General features: G+C 35.6%; 1 protein-coding gene across 1 annotated transcript; it reads right to left on the bottom strand.

The window, feature by feature from the left end:
- Nucleotides 1-7,891: 7,891 nt before the first annotated feature.
- On the bottom strand, nt 7,892-8,992 carry LOC149256091 (nuclear transport factor 2-like). Its single transcript, XM_089455212.1, has one exon. It carries the CDS (start codon nt 8,990-8,992, stop codon nt 7,892-7,894), a length of 1,101 nt encoding a protein of 366 aa, XP_089311338.1.
- Nucleotides 8,993-13,869: the final 4,877 nt, after the last annotated feature.

Below are 13,869 nucleotides of genomic sequence, written 5' to 3'. Positions count from 1 at the left end.
TGTTAGTCATCTCCTTCATATTCTTTGGGAATCTAACTTATTGATTGTAGTGCTTTAAGGAACCTCATCAGATAGAAGGGTGCTCTCTCGAATTTGGTAGAGATGGAAACAACCGTGGGATTATACTTGGAGTCGATGCAACCTATCTCGGAAAGGGTGTAGGGAATGTTACCCCTGAATTGAATGTGGGTAACTCGATTCATTTACAAGAATATATTTTATGTACCTGATTGCAAGAAGAACCGCGTGTCCATTTTGGAAATGGAAGTCAAAAGGTTTTAGGATGGAATTCATCGATGGAAAGGTATGCGTTTGGAAATAGAATTTTCAAATATGCTTTTATCTTTGAGTTTAGGGTTGCCAGGAAGTCCATTGAGGACGATGTCAGCTGACACATAGCACTGGAGGTCTGTAAGTCAGATGATGACAGGGATGTTTGAATTCAAAAGCAGCATGAAGGTACATGTCTAAGATGTACCGAATGAAAAATCTTACAATGAGACCATTTGCCTCATGTAGCAGGTCCACAGGTTTGGAACAACCAGAGGGGTTTGTGTTATAGATCTAACATAAAAATATATGATAATGGAAATAAACCCAAGAAATAATAAGATCTGAATATGGATAGAAATGTTTCTTTATTGATCAAACCCTTAAGGTAGGGCAACACCATACATTCACTCCTTAAGGAAGGAGAACACTCCACAAGCCATATTCTTTTTCATACAATAATCCTTAACACCCCTCAATGTGGAGTCTTTAGCCTCCATATAGGCCTCATACATACAATACCATGGGTCATTACCATGGTTCCCTTAATACCATCTATCTAATACCATGGGCCCATTACATTATTACTAACTACTTGTGGTCCCTTACATGATACGGGTTAACCACCTTATTTATTACTATGGTCCATCCCATTATTACATTATTCCCTTGGGTACTTCCCTTTGTACCCCATATTATCCCCCTAGGTATATGACATTCCACCCACCTTAACATGTTTCATCCCCGAAACATGGGAAGAACACAAAATAATCAGATCTACTCAAAAGAGTAGTCCACTGGTACCATGCATGTGCATCTAGCCATCCAAGAGAAAGGTGAAGCCTCAATCTCATTGGTGCCTCACCCGCTTGAGATGGAAGTTGACCTTGGCATCTCTTCTATGTTGATGTGCAGTAGGTGGATCTTTGCTCCTCTCTATCTTTCATTCGGGGGTCGTTGTCCTTGTGGTTGATTGGTTGCCATCTTGTTGGTTGTTTTCTTGTGGGGTGATGTGGGTAATGATATGTTGAAGTTTTAACCCACGATGTCTTTTTATTTAACTCACCCCTTACTAGAGCTTGACTATTATCTGGTGCCTATTGTGGTGCCTACTATGGTGTCTTATCTTCCAATATTACTTCAACCACTAAGCCCTCATCTGGTGTGTCAGCACCTGTAACCTTTTCTGCTTCAGCCTCTGTTTGTGTTTGATTGTTGACTTTCAACTACTCATCATATGATGTGTAAGTGTCCTTAGAGCTTTGTGCTTCTGCCTCCATAGTCTTTGCTTGGGTCTTAATGGAAATATCCTGCAATGTAATTTTCTCCTTTTTATACCAGAGCTTCAGGAATTTCTTCTGCACATTGATATTGATAGTACCCACAGATTCCATCCAAGGATATCTGGAAAAAACATACATTTTATCCATATCTGAAGTATAAAAGTCACCATGCAACACATACTTATCCATAGAAAGATTCAGATCCTTATAAACTTGAACATCCTCATCATCAACCTATGTGTTTTTAATGTGTTTGGCTCGAACTTGCAATTTTTTTCCAAATTAACATAGATAAAATTATGCTTGCAACTAGGATTTATAGACACAACGATCTTCTCCTTCTGAATCAATCCATGAACCTGCAATAAGGAGACACCCGTAGAAAATAACCCCTTATGTGTCTCATTCTCCTTTTTTCTAGCCCCATACCATTTGTCTAAAAGGACTCTTTCAAATTATGCATCTGAAATTTTGGTCAACTGCTTGTTGCCAATTGAGAACCACCATTTGGTAGCCTCATCTTTGAAACCAAACCACACTCAATTCTTCTAGTCTTTCCCATATATGATCGTTCTTTCTTTTATGACTTCTTCAATAGTAGGAACATTATCATTACGTGTAAAATATAACATCTCCATGAAGAGGGTTTGAGAAAAATTCACTTACTTGGAAAAAATTTGATATTATCACAGTTTAGTCAATATTGCTCAGAATCCCTATTATGACCTATTTTCATAAATGGAAAAACCATTCCATATCTGGCCATGTGTTAGAAATCCCGATCCAAGCACTGGAATTTCAGATCTGCACTGTAACTTTCCTGCCGTGACTAAAAATTCTGAAAAAAGAGTTGATTTTAAATCAGCGATATCTCCTTCATCCGGACTCTGATTTGCCTGTTTTTTTTAAATCGAATATTTTTCCACAAAGAATTCAGATAGGCAATTAGATTTTGCAGATTTTGCCCCAAAAGGTTTATATCTACGCCACAAACTTCCTGCCCCGAAAATATATTTGCAACACCACTCATTTTTACATCAGTGATATCTCCTTCATCCGAACTCCGATTCGACCGATTTTTTTTTTTTTGAAATCAAGTATTTTTTTACAAAGAATCTAGATCTGCAATTAGATATTGCATATTTTGCCCCAAAATGTACAGATCTGATCTGAAAACTCACCGCCACAGAAAGTTTCTACAAAAAAATAAAAAAAATTATCCACTTTTGCCAAAGAAAGTGCTCTCATTCCACTTGTTATAGATCTAACCCAAAAATATATGACAATGGAAATAAACCCAAGAAATAATAACATCTGAATATGGATAGAAATGTTTCTTTATTGATCAAACCCTTAAGGTAGGGCAGCACCATACATTCACTCCTTAAGGAAGGAGAACCCTCCACAAGCGTATGCATGTTCATACAATAATCCTTGACACCCCTCAATGTGGAGTCTCTAACCTCTATATAGACCTCATACATAAAATACCATGGGTCATTACCATGGTTCCCTCAATACCATCTATCTAATACCATGGGCCCATTACATTATTACTAACTACTTGTGGTCCCTTACATGATACACGTTAACCACCTTATTTATTACTATGGCCCATCCCATTATTACATTATTCCCTTGGGTACTTCCCTTTGTACCCCATATCATCCACCCTAGGTATATAACAGTGTGAGATTCATGATCGGGAATCTCATGTGTGTCGGTGGAAAAAAGCCCTTTATGGCTTGAAGCAAATCACCTTGGGTTTGATATGAGAGGATTAATGGATGTGAGTTGAAGCTGAGATTCACTAAGAGTGAAGGCAATCCAAACCATTGTTTGAAGGTTGTGGATGATACACCTCTCATACCGACACCTTCTAAGGATGACCTATTTCACATAGGTGCAGACCCACTCACTTGTAGAAGTAAGAGCAAGTTGGATTTTGGATGTGTAATGGTAAACTGCAAGTCCGTGACTACCTCGAGGATCTAAAATTTCAAAAGTTATATAGTCATGATGCTGGACTACATTTGGGAAATGCCTCTGAGTTTCATAAACTCATTTGCATTGATGTTCTTAGTGAACTTTCATCCGGACACATGTTTTGCAATTAGCATGGTTAGCTCATATTTGGTTGAGCCTCACTATATTGGTGCCAAGAATTTTCTGAGATATCTTTGAGGCACAATCTCTCACGGATTTAGATACATTGCCAGAAATATGAAGCTGCATGATTATTCAAATTCTAATTGGGTAGGGAGTGTGGAGGATCACTATAGCACTTCCGAGTGCTTGTTCTGTTTCAGTTATTCTTTGACATCATGGATGAGCAGGTAGTAAAGGGTGGTTTGTATAAGCACCACCGCGATCGAATAAATATCTATGAGTATGATCTCGTATGAAGCTATCGCGTTGTGGAAGCTCTTCAGTGAGTTATTTGTACATGTGATGAATACCACTGTAATCCTTTGTGACAACAAGGGGGGGATTCGATTGTTGAGGAATCCTGTATTCAATGATTTCTCTAGTAGATAGACATCAGACACTACCTTATCTGGGATATCGTAAGTTGATGAGCGAGGCTCCATTGCATTGAGACTGATCTACAAGTCGTAGACATTTTGTCAAAGGCCTGGGGGAAAGGTCAAATTTGTTACTTTGCCGAGTGACTTGGAGTCATTGAGAGACCTTCTTATAAGGGTCCTGCATGTTGCATGCATTGAGCTCTGGAAGCTCTGGGGGGCTTGGGGTACCCAGTAAAGTGACATACAACCATAGGGCAACTCACCCTCCCCTTATGGTGTGCTATGTACAGGGTGAAAGGTTCAACCTTCCCGTGCGATAGCCCATGACGACTTTGGGACAGGATGATTAGTTCTCCTGTGGGCCAAGATGATTAGTTCTCCTATGGTGACTATTGGACAAGATGATTCGTTCTACTGTGGGACATGATGATTAGATGTGGTGTCAAGACATCCTACCCATGCAGTCAAGAAATCATGGGAAGTACCTCTCATCTGATCAATGAGCAAAGAAATGTGGTTAGGAACCATACTAGTACTATTGATGGATTCATCGTTGTATCTACCATATTCCCAATGCTAGGATGACCTCCATTGATCTGGGATCAATATGAGTGGTTTGAGACACTCCCTTGTGGTATTGATTTAGGACTAATAAAACTGAATTTGGGTCACTAAGAGTGATATGACACACTCTCTTCAATGAAACTCACTTTGGGTGAGTAGAGAATGGCATGAGACATTCTTGATCAATTATTCTTCTTCATGGTTCAACAAAGCAGATCATAGAAGAGCAAAGAAGAGAAGAACTCAGCAGAGGAGAGTAGAGCAGAGCACAGTAGTGCAGGGCACTGATGGCAGAGATAGTACACTCAGACATATGGATTAGCAGACGGAGTTCTCCCTAGTTGAGAGGGAGTGTTAAAATTGGCAACTAGGGCCACAATCCATGTGCATCATTTTATTAATGGCATTTGATATTTTTCTTGGATTGCTCTCATCAAGAGGTTTAGGATTGATCTAAAGATCATCCGATTCTGATAAGTATCCATGGAGATATGAATTTATTTGTGTTATGGGACAATTCGTTAAGGTCAGTCGACAACCAAATAAACCCCACTTGTGCTCAACATTTTAGTATAAATAGAGGTGCCTTGAAAGTCATTTGGACACACACCTCTTGGTGATCTCTTCCTCTCCACTTGTCATTGGGTTTTGGTGGGAGGAGAGATCTAAAGAGGATAGGCTACCCTAGAGGATACCCTAAATCCTAACCCTATCACGGAGGAGATTTTAAAGCAGTGAAGGAAGCTTACTTAACGCAACAAGGAGAGATCTAATTGTTGGTCTAAAAGAGAAGCCCTACGCTTCCCTATAGAGAGCTCTATGGAGAGCCCTATGTTGCCCTATACACATCTCTATGGATAGCCCTATGCTGCCCTATACACAGCTCTATTTGAGAGCACTATGTTGTCCTATACACAGCTCTATGGAGAGCCCTATGTTGCCCTATACACAACTCGATTGGAAATCCCTACGCTACCCAATACATAGTTCTACAGAGAGCCCTACGCTGCCCAATACACAGCTTTATTGGAAAGGCCTGTGCTGCGCAAAACACAGGAGATACAACTCGATTGGAAATCCCTATGCTGCCCTATACATAGTTCTACAGAGAGCCCTACGTTGCCCAATACACAGCTCTATTGGAAAGGCCTGTGCTGCGCAAAACACAGGAGATAACTACGCTACCCTATACATAACTCTATGGAGGGCCATACGCTACCCTATACATAGCTCTATGGAGAGCCCTACCCTGCCCTATACATAGCTCTATGCTTCCCTAACTACAGTCCTCGAGGTGATATAAAGGAAGACTATTCAAGCATGCCCCATTCATAGCTAAGAAGGAAGGAAGGTGTGAAAGCAGCTTGCATGACATGGAGAAGAGTGCTAAAGGATATACATTGAAGTCTGTCCAGCAAGGCAACACATGTTAGGATTGTGTTGATAATAGTACATTCACTTGGATGGAGAAAACAATGATGATACATTCAAGAAGCATGATGTTGCAAGCAAAAAATATATTGGAGTAGCATGTTGATGAATGCTACACCATGATGGGTACAACGATGAAGTGTATCATGGCATAATGAGAGGCCGCAAAATGGTGAGGTACAACAATATGATATAGCAAGTTCATAGTGTTGCTAGTATAACACATTGGGACAACAACATGATACTTAGAGGACCAATTATAGGTACCATGCTAGGTACCATGCTAGGGACAACAAGCATGCTAGACAATAACCATGCTCTCTAACAACAAGAAAGCAAGGGACAACAAGCTATCTAGCTGCAACAAACACATTAGGTGAATGACTCACCTTGGAGAATTAGTTGAAGCAGCATGTCTTCAACTAATCTCATGTATCATATTCTTAGAGATGATATATGCTCTCATCTAGATAAGTCAAAGTGTTGACTTCAGTTGTAAATGTACTATCACTCTATCCCTGGCTAGCACCACATCTTGTGTCCTCTTGGCTTGGCTTGTGGGATTTATGTCTATGTTCTATCTTCAATTTGTGATTGCTAATCTTGAAAGGATATTATTGCTAACTATGAGAATTGAAATAAATTTCACTAGGCATAGAACATACTAAACTTAACACAAAGGCTATGGGTAATTGTTCAGGTAGAAGGGGTGGTAGACAATAGTGACAACATGATGACAAGTATAGGTTGGAACAATGTCCATTGGTGACAATTCTAGGTACTAACAATGTACAGTGGTGAGCCATGGGTAAAACACATTGTTGTTTACAAAATATATGTTCATGTAATTTTAACATAAAATTTTTAGCTAGTAATGTTATTATTAATCAATTGAAATGCAAACTTTCTAAGGGAATGGAAACTGAACTTAAGCTTACTGAACTTAAGCTTTCTAAGACAGAAGAGGCGAAATAAGATGGCAAAATAGATTGCACTATGGAATATACATTGTGATTCTAAAAACTTTGGTCAACTCATGACTGTAGGCAACTAAAACTAATGCTAACCCCACCATTTCCATTCCCAAACATGCCTTCTTCAAGCACTAATAACATGTGAATTCCTATTATGATGCTTTATTAATTCTTTATTACAACATACATCTAGCTAAACTATAATTATGTCAACAAATAAACTATAATTTATTTATTTTTTAAGTTCAATATTTTAATATTTTAAAAATAAAAATACACTACATAAAGCCCCTTATTTTTTAATGAGAAATAAACATTAAAAAATAAACTTTATTTAAAAAAATATAAAAATGTATCTATTCTTCCCATAATATAATAACAATACTTTTTTGATACAAAATAATAAAAATATATCAAATTTTAAATTTCTGCCACCATTTTACTTCAAAAAATATATCAACTGTAGGGACAAATTATTTTACTTAAAAAAAATAATAAAATCTATCCCTCTATGCTTCCACACGGTTAACTTTTCACATACAAAATAATAGAAATGTATCAATAAAGAACATTTGAGATCCTCTAAATGATGCTTCATGACAACATCCATCTCGATCAAACTATAATTATGTCAACAAATCAATATCGTAATATTTGCATAAATTGATATAGTATTATGTACACATAGATGAATAGAAAACTACATTTATGATAATCAAAATGACAGAACAAACACATGCTCATAATGATAGAATGCTTAAAACGGTATCAAAATTCGAACTTCATCTCCCATATGCTACACTACTAGGACCATAGGAATCCCCACCACGTCTTCTTCATTTCAGTAACCCTCTCTACCCGCAATTGGACGTTTCGCACTCACAAATACTTTGCGCGCATCCATTGGCAAAGGGGATGCATTAATTGCAGCCTGGACTGAAGCTGCTTCTTCGAATTCAACAAATGCGTAAGTGGATCTACCTCCTCTCTTGCTCCTCACTTGAACCCCACAAGGCTTAATAGCCCCAAACTTCTTGAACTCTACTTCAACTTGTGTAGGCGTAATATCAGCAGGCAAGTGGCTGATAAAAATAGAGCACCCACTTTCTTCTAGAGTGCTTTGATCTTTCATAGGGCTAAGATTAGATGGTAAGGCATCTGTCTGTGTTGCTGCATTTTTTGCGACTTTATGGAACTCCCCTGTCTGCGTTGCTGCATTTTTTGCGACTTTATGGAACTCCCCTGTCTGTGTTGCTGCATTTTTTGCGACCTTATGGAACTGCCCTATCTGGGTTGCTGCATTTTTTGGGACTTTGTGGAACTGCCCAGCCGATCTTGTTGCGACTTCTGCCCTCGCAATGTGTACCTCCGCCGCCATTGTTGTGGGTTGCTCAACCACACCAATCTGAACCTCCTGAGATTCTATTTCAGACTTGAAAACTGGTTCTGAGACGGGATCAGGTTGGGCAGCATATTGTTCTTTAGGGTAGCCATTTGTTGGGACCAAATTCTGCTCTGGTTGATGGGGTTCTTCATCCACGTACCTGAAAATATCATTCACTAAAAAGTACCCGTTTTCCCGAGGAGCCAGGAAAAAGGTGTGAGTGAAGGTGCGTGTTGCATTGTTTATAAATGTAATTGACCCACTTACCAGAACCACTGATCCGTTGTTGTACGAATCTTGCGAATCCACCGTTTTGATCTCCACTTTAAACCTACTGTGGTCTGGAGACGTTATCTGCTGCTGAATGACAGTAGTAAGTGAAATAATTTGATCGTTCAGGGATGGGCGAGTGGGTATACTGGGATCCTCATAAAATTTGTATAGCGACTGAGGGGAAGCAAGAAGAACATTATAATACTGATTCACAAAGGCAAACCCAACAATCTTTGCATTGGGAACCATGGGAGTTCTGGCCATGTTTTCTTGTTGCATTGCCATTTCGAGCTCAGAGGTAATTGAAGAAGATTTAGCTCAATTCCTTCAAATTCCGGGATGGAGCAGAGGGAAAGTAAGCGCAGCTTTTTGGTGCAGGTATAGGTATATAGAGACTGGGAAAAAACTCAGTAACTGATGTTATGTGCTCAGTAACTTGTCACTATATAAAGTTTCTGGTTAAGTAACGCTTGTCACGTCTATTGCAAAATAATATAATAGAATTAAAATTAGGAAGATTTAGTCAACTACAGGATAGTCACATAAATAAATTATACATAATTTTTTTTTAAAGAAAGCGAAAATTAAGGAGGTGGTTAATTATAAAATTAAAATTAATATTATTTAATTAATGTTATAATAATATCATGGGCGGTTACTATAGTTTATCAAAACTAGGGGTCTTTATCATGGCTTGTCCTTACCATGACTTATCAATATCACATGTACAATATAAGAAGTGTTCATATGACTTTTTCTCTAATTAATTAATTCGAAATAAAATATTTAATATAATATAATTAATTTAGAGATAAATCTTAATACACTACTATCCATGTAAACAATAAATTATAAATAATAATTATTTTTTAAACAAATCATACCATCCAAAGTTAATATCATGAACATGCTTTATGTTTCTAATGTTGTATATGTTTCATTTGAATAATTTTCAAGGAGAAGTGAGGGCTTGCACCCTTTCGGATCTACTCAAAAGTAGGACCACATATGTTAGAATGCCATGCATTAACCTAGTGGGAAAGTTATGTTACCACAAGAATAAATGAGTAGGAACTATGAGTAAATCAATGGGAAACATTAAAGAATATCATTATGTGGCAGTTCTATTCTATCTAGTGGATATGAGGAGTTGAGATTTTCACCCTTAAATTCAATCAATGGTTACAATAACTCCATGTTTATTTAAGTGTGCATGCAATTATTGAAGAGAAAAGAATCTCTTCCCCTTAGTTGAATTTAGAAGGCCATGCATTAACCTAGTAAGAAAGTTATGTTACCGCTAGACTAATTGAGTACGAACCACTATTAAATCAATTAGAAATATTAAAGAATATCATTATGTCACACTTCTATCCCATTTTTATTTTATTGTTTTTTTTAGTTTTTTATCAAACATTCAATGATTTATTTGCTAATGAGTTTAACTATTTTAAGAACTCATAAGGATTAGCCAATGAAGTTTCAAATAGTTGGGCATAAGTTATTAGTTCAAAACCTTATGAATGTAGTTATTTTTTTTTAATATATATATTATATATATATATATATATATATATATATAATTATATAATTTAATTCCATGTTAAGAAATTTAATTTTAGTTTTCTAAATCACCTCTAAATTTCTGATAAATCCCCTTTTAAAATGGGTTTGATTTCTTTAAATTTTATAGTTATATATATAGATATATCATCCTCATCTCAATTCATGTATGTGATAGGTTAAGCTCAAAATGATCAATATAATGGGTTTAATCTTATTTCTCTCTCGTGGAGGACAAAAGCATGTATATTGACATGTTTTTTCTCAAGGGACTCTAGGGACTCTCATACATTCTGAGAGCTACTAGAAGTACATCCTCACACAAATAGAATCATAGACATATATATGAGATAAATGTTGTTATCCTCCCTACCCAAGTTCAATTTCCCTTTGTGTCATGTTAAGGTCAAAATGAGTATCTGCTTGTAATGTTTATATCCTTCTTGTTTAAGTGTGCGCCTATTATAGAGAATGGGATGTTATAGGCTCCACCCTTTTTGAAATCCCATGTGGTGATATCTTTGGCTCATTATGATAAGGCTCAAGGAGTAGCTCCCCCATGCTCTTTCTAAGTCATGAATTTTTTGTATATTTAAATTACTCACACTTGGTTATAATCTTAGTGTTATAGCGACATCCTCCATGTTAATCTTGGACCTCTTTGAGATTACTCCAACACTTACTAATTCACCATGGTGAAAAAAATTAAAAGAAGAGTCCATAGAGGCTCCAAATATGTAAATTTGTCATGGTGAATTTTAGCAAAATTTACAAAAAGCATATATGTCAACAATATAAATATATTTCTTCCTATATATATATATATGTATATATATATATATATATATCTATATATATATATATATATATATATATATATATATATATATATATATATATGTACACACACACACACACACCACACATATATATATGTGTGTGTGTGTGTGTATATATAGATATATATATAGATATATCTGTTATTTTTTTTATGTGACAACATCTCCCCATACTAGGTTGTAAAGCACCTCTAGGGATGATCTTGTTCATTGTTCAATTAAGAATCTCTAGTTTGGAATAAAGCTTCTAGAATTTTAATTTAACTATCAATACTTATAGGTAGATGATAGAGATCACGAGATAAGAGTTTTGAAGGTAATGTGGAGGATGTATATACCTTTAACACATATATTAATATTGTTGTATAGCTAATAATAATGAGAATAGTAGTAATAATAATTTAAAATAAAGCCATAATTTGGTTTATTATTATGAATTTTTTAATCTTAGCAATGTCATATGTGTTATTTAGTAAATGTTTCATCATTCTCATAGATTGATGTCTATAGACATTTACCATCCATTAAATTTATATGGATTCTCTAGTTAATATACAAATATCTCTCACAATGGAATACAAAAAATTGTACTTTTGATTATTTTCTCTCGCTTAAGATGATATACAATTATATTACTTAATATGGACATTGAAATATTTTATTTATGATTCGTGTTAAATTATTTTTTTGTTGCTCTAAACAGTGGTCTGTGTATCGGTGGAAGATTCAGTAGCTATTATTGCTCTCACTTCCTCAAGTGGCACCCCGGGTTGAGGAGTTACTCGGAATGTTGACTTCCTGTGAAATACTCATTTGGTTGGGGGCTCTCGAATACATCATAAGCCAAACCCTTGCTCACAATGTGCACACCATATGTCAACTAAACACAAAATGAAATACACATATCATTCATATTGCATTGTGATACCAATATTATTTGTAGATGTCACTTGTGAACTCCATAATGAGTAGTGAAGGAATTACCCATATCTCATACTAAAAGGTACGAAGAAATCATAAATGAAATTATATTGTTTTTACTTTCTATTATGTTATCTCTATATAAAGTTGATGTGAAATTAACCAAGATATTGAAATATTTTATTTATAACCTATATTGAAAGCTCCTTTTTGTTATTACATGCTTTAATTTGTTAATGTAAGTAATCTTTAATTATCTTTTAATTCAAAATCTCCCCCATTCTCCTTTGTACAGTGCCACAACAATAGTTTACTTAAATTTTATGATTTCTTTTCAGCTCAGTTATTTGAGATGTATGACTAGGTACTTTTATTCATATTATGGATTAATTTATAATAATGAAAAGGAATAAATAAAAATTTCCAACTATTCAAACAATAACTAAGAAAATTTATGAATTCCCACTCATGCAAGGTAAATGAGGTTGTGATAAGACACCCCTTAGCTATCACAGACAACCTGTCTTGAGTTAACAATTACTTACAATCTTTATTAACTATAAAGGAGAACGAGAATGAGATTTCTATGGCCTCTCCTTTGTGTTCCAATGGTAAGTGGTATTGGAATATGTAGTATTTGGGCTAGTTGATTGCTGATATATTCTACAGCATTCATGGTATGCTTGAATTCCTTCCCCAATTTCTTGTAGATTTCCATCACAAAGTTGGTCACTTACAATGACTTTGTCTTATGGTATTGGGTGGAGAACATTAAGCTTAGAGAATTTGGGGCAAACAACACTTTGTACATTTATATTCCTTGTCAACACCATTAATATCTTTCTTCGTTATTCTCATCACATTTTAGATCTAGCACTAATCTATTTTTTGTTAGTTTCTTAGTATCCCTAGCATTTAATCCCTAATTTCTCTCCATTATAATTATTAATCCCTATGTGGTCTATTTTGTTTGCACATTATTTGGTCTATGTGGTATTTATGGATTATCTCTAGAGGGTGAGCCTATTCATTTGGTAGGCTTTTCCATTTCTCTCTCTCCTTTGTGAGTTTTTGAATTTGACTTGCACTTGTTTTCCCTCCCTATTCCTAGATTAGGATTCATAGCCTAATGGATTACATGATGCTTACAATAACTAAAAGGACCTCAATAGTAATACTAAGAGCATAGAAAGATGGGATAATTTTATGGAAACATTGCAAGGAGAACTAGGGATGTAAAGGCGCCTTAAGTGGAGAGATATAATTGGTATCATGCTAGCCTAGAAAAGACATATTTCAACTTTCGAACCTTAATGGGTTAATCTTTACTATAGTATTGCATTATTAGTCAAGCATGAGTATTAAAAACATATATTGTTGCATATTTCTCAACCATTTAGCATGGATCCCAAAGTGCGAATAGTGCATTCCAACAAGTTCCTATGAACACAACTCCAACAAAGTAAATATCTAAGGATGAAACCCTTTAATGGTTGACTAGATTTTATTTCCAATTATGTTCTTAGAATTAGGAAAGCTATTAGTGATTTACTATAGGTTCTATGCTTATTAGTTTGAAATGACCCCAATGGACTAATGGTATCATGCATTTTATATTCCACAAGCCCATCAATAACACCTTTTTGACATTTTGTACCTATGAAACATATATTTTGACCTTGCTTAATACAAATTATCGTTATTTTGTGGTTAATTATTTATATTAATAATATTAATTGATTAAATAGGATTTCCATATATTATCATGTTTGACCTCTTACTTGTATGACCTAGCTAATGTGGTAGGTCAAACATAAGGGGTCCCCTACTTAGCAAACT

Source organism: Pinus tabuliformis, chromosome 7, assembly GCF_031772625.1.
Source record: "Pinus tabuliformis cultivar Carrire ecotype Pingquan chromosome 7, CPIR1, whole genome shotgun sequence".
Taxonomy (NCBI): domain Eukaryota; kingdom Viridiplantae; phylum Streptophyta; class Pinopsida; order Pinales; family Pinaceae; genus Pinus; species Pinus tabuliformis.
This window is presented reverse-complemented; position numbering and strand designations above follow the sequence as displayed.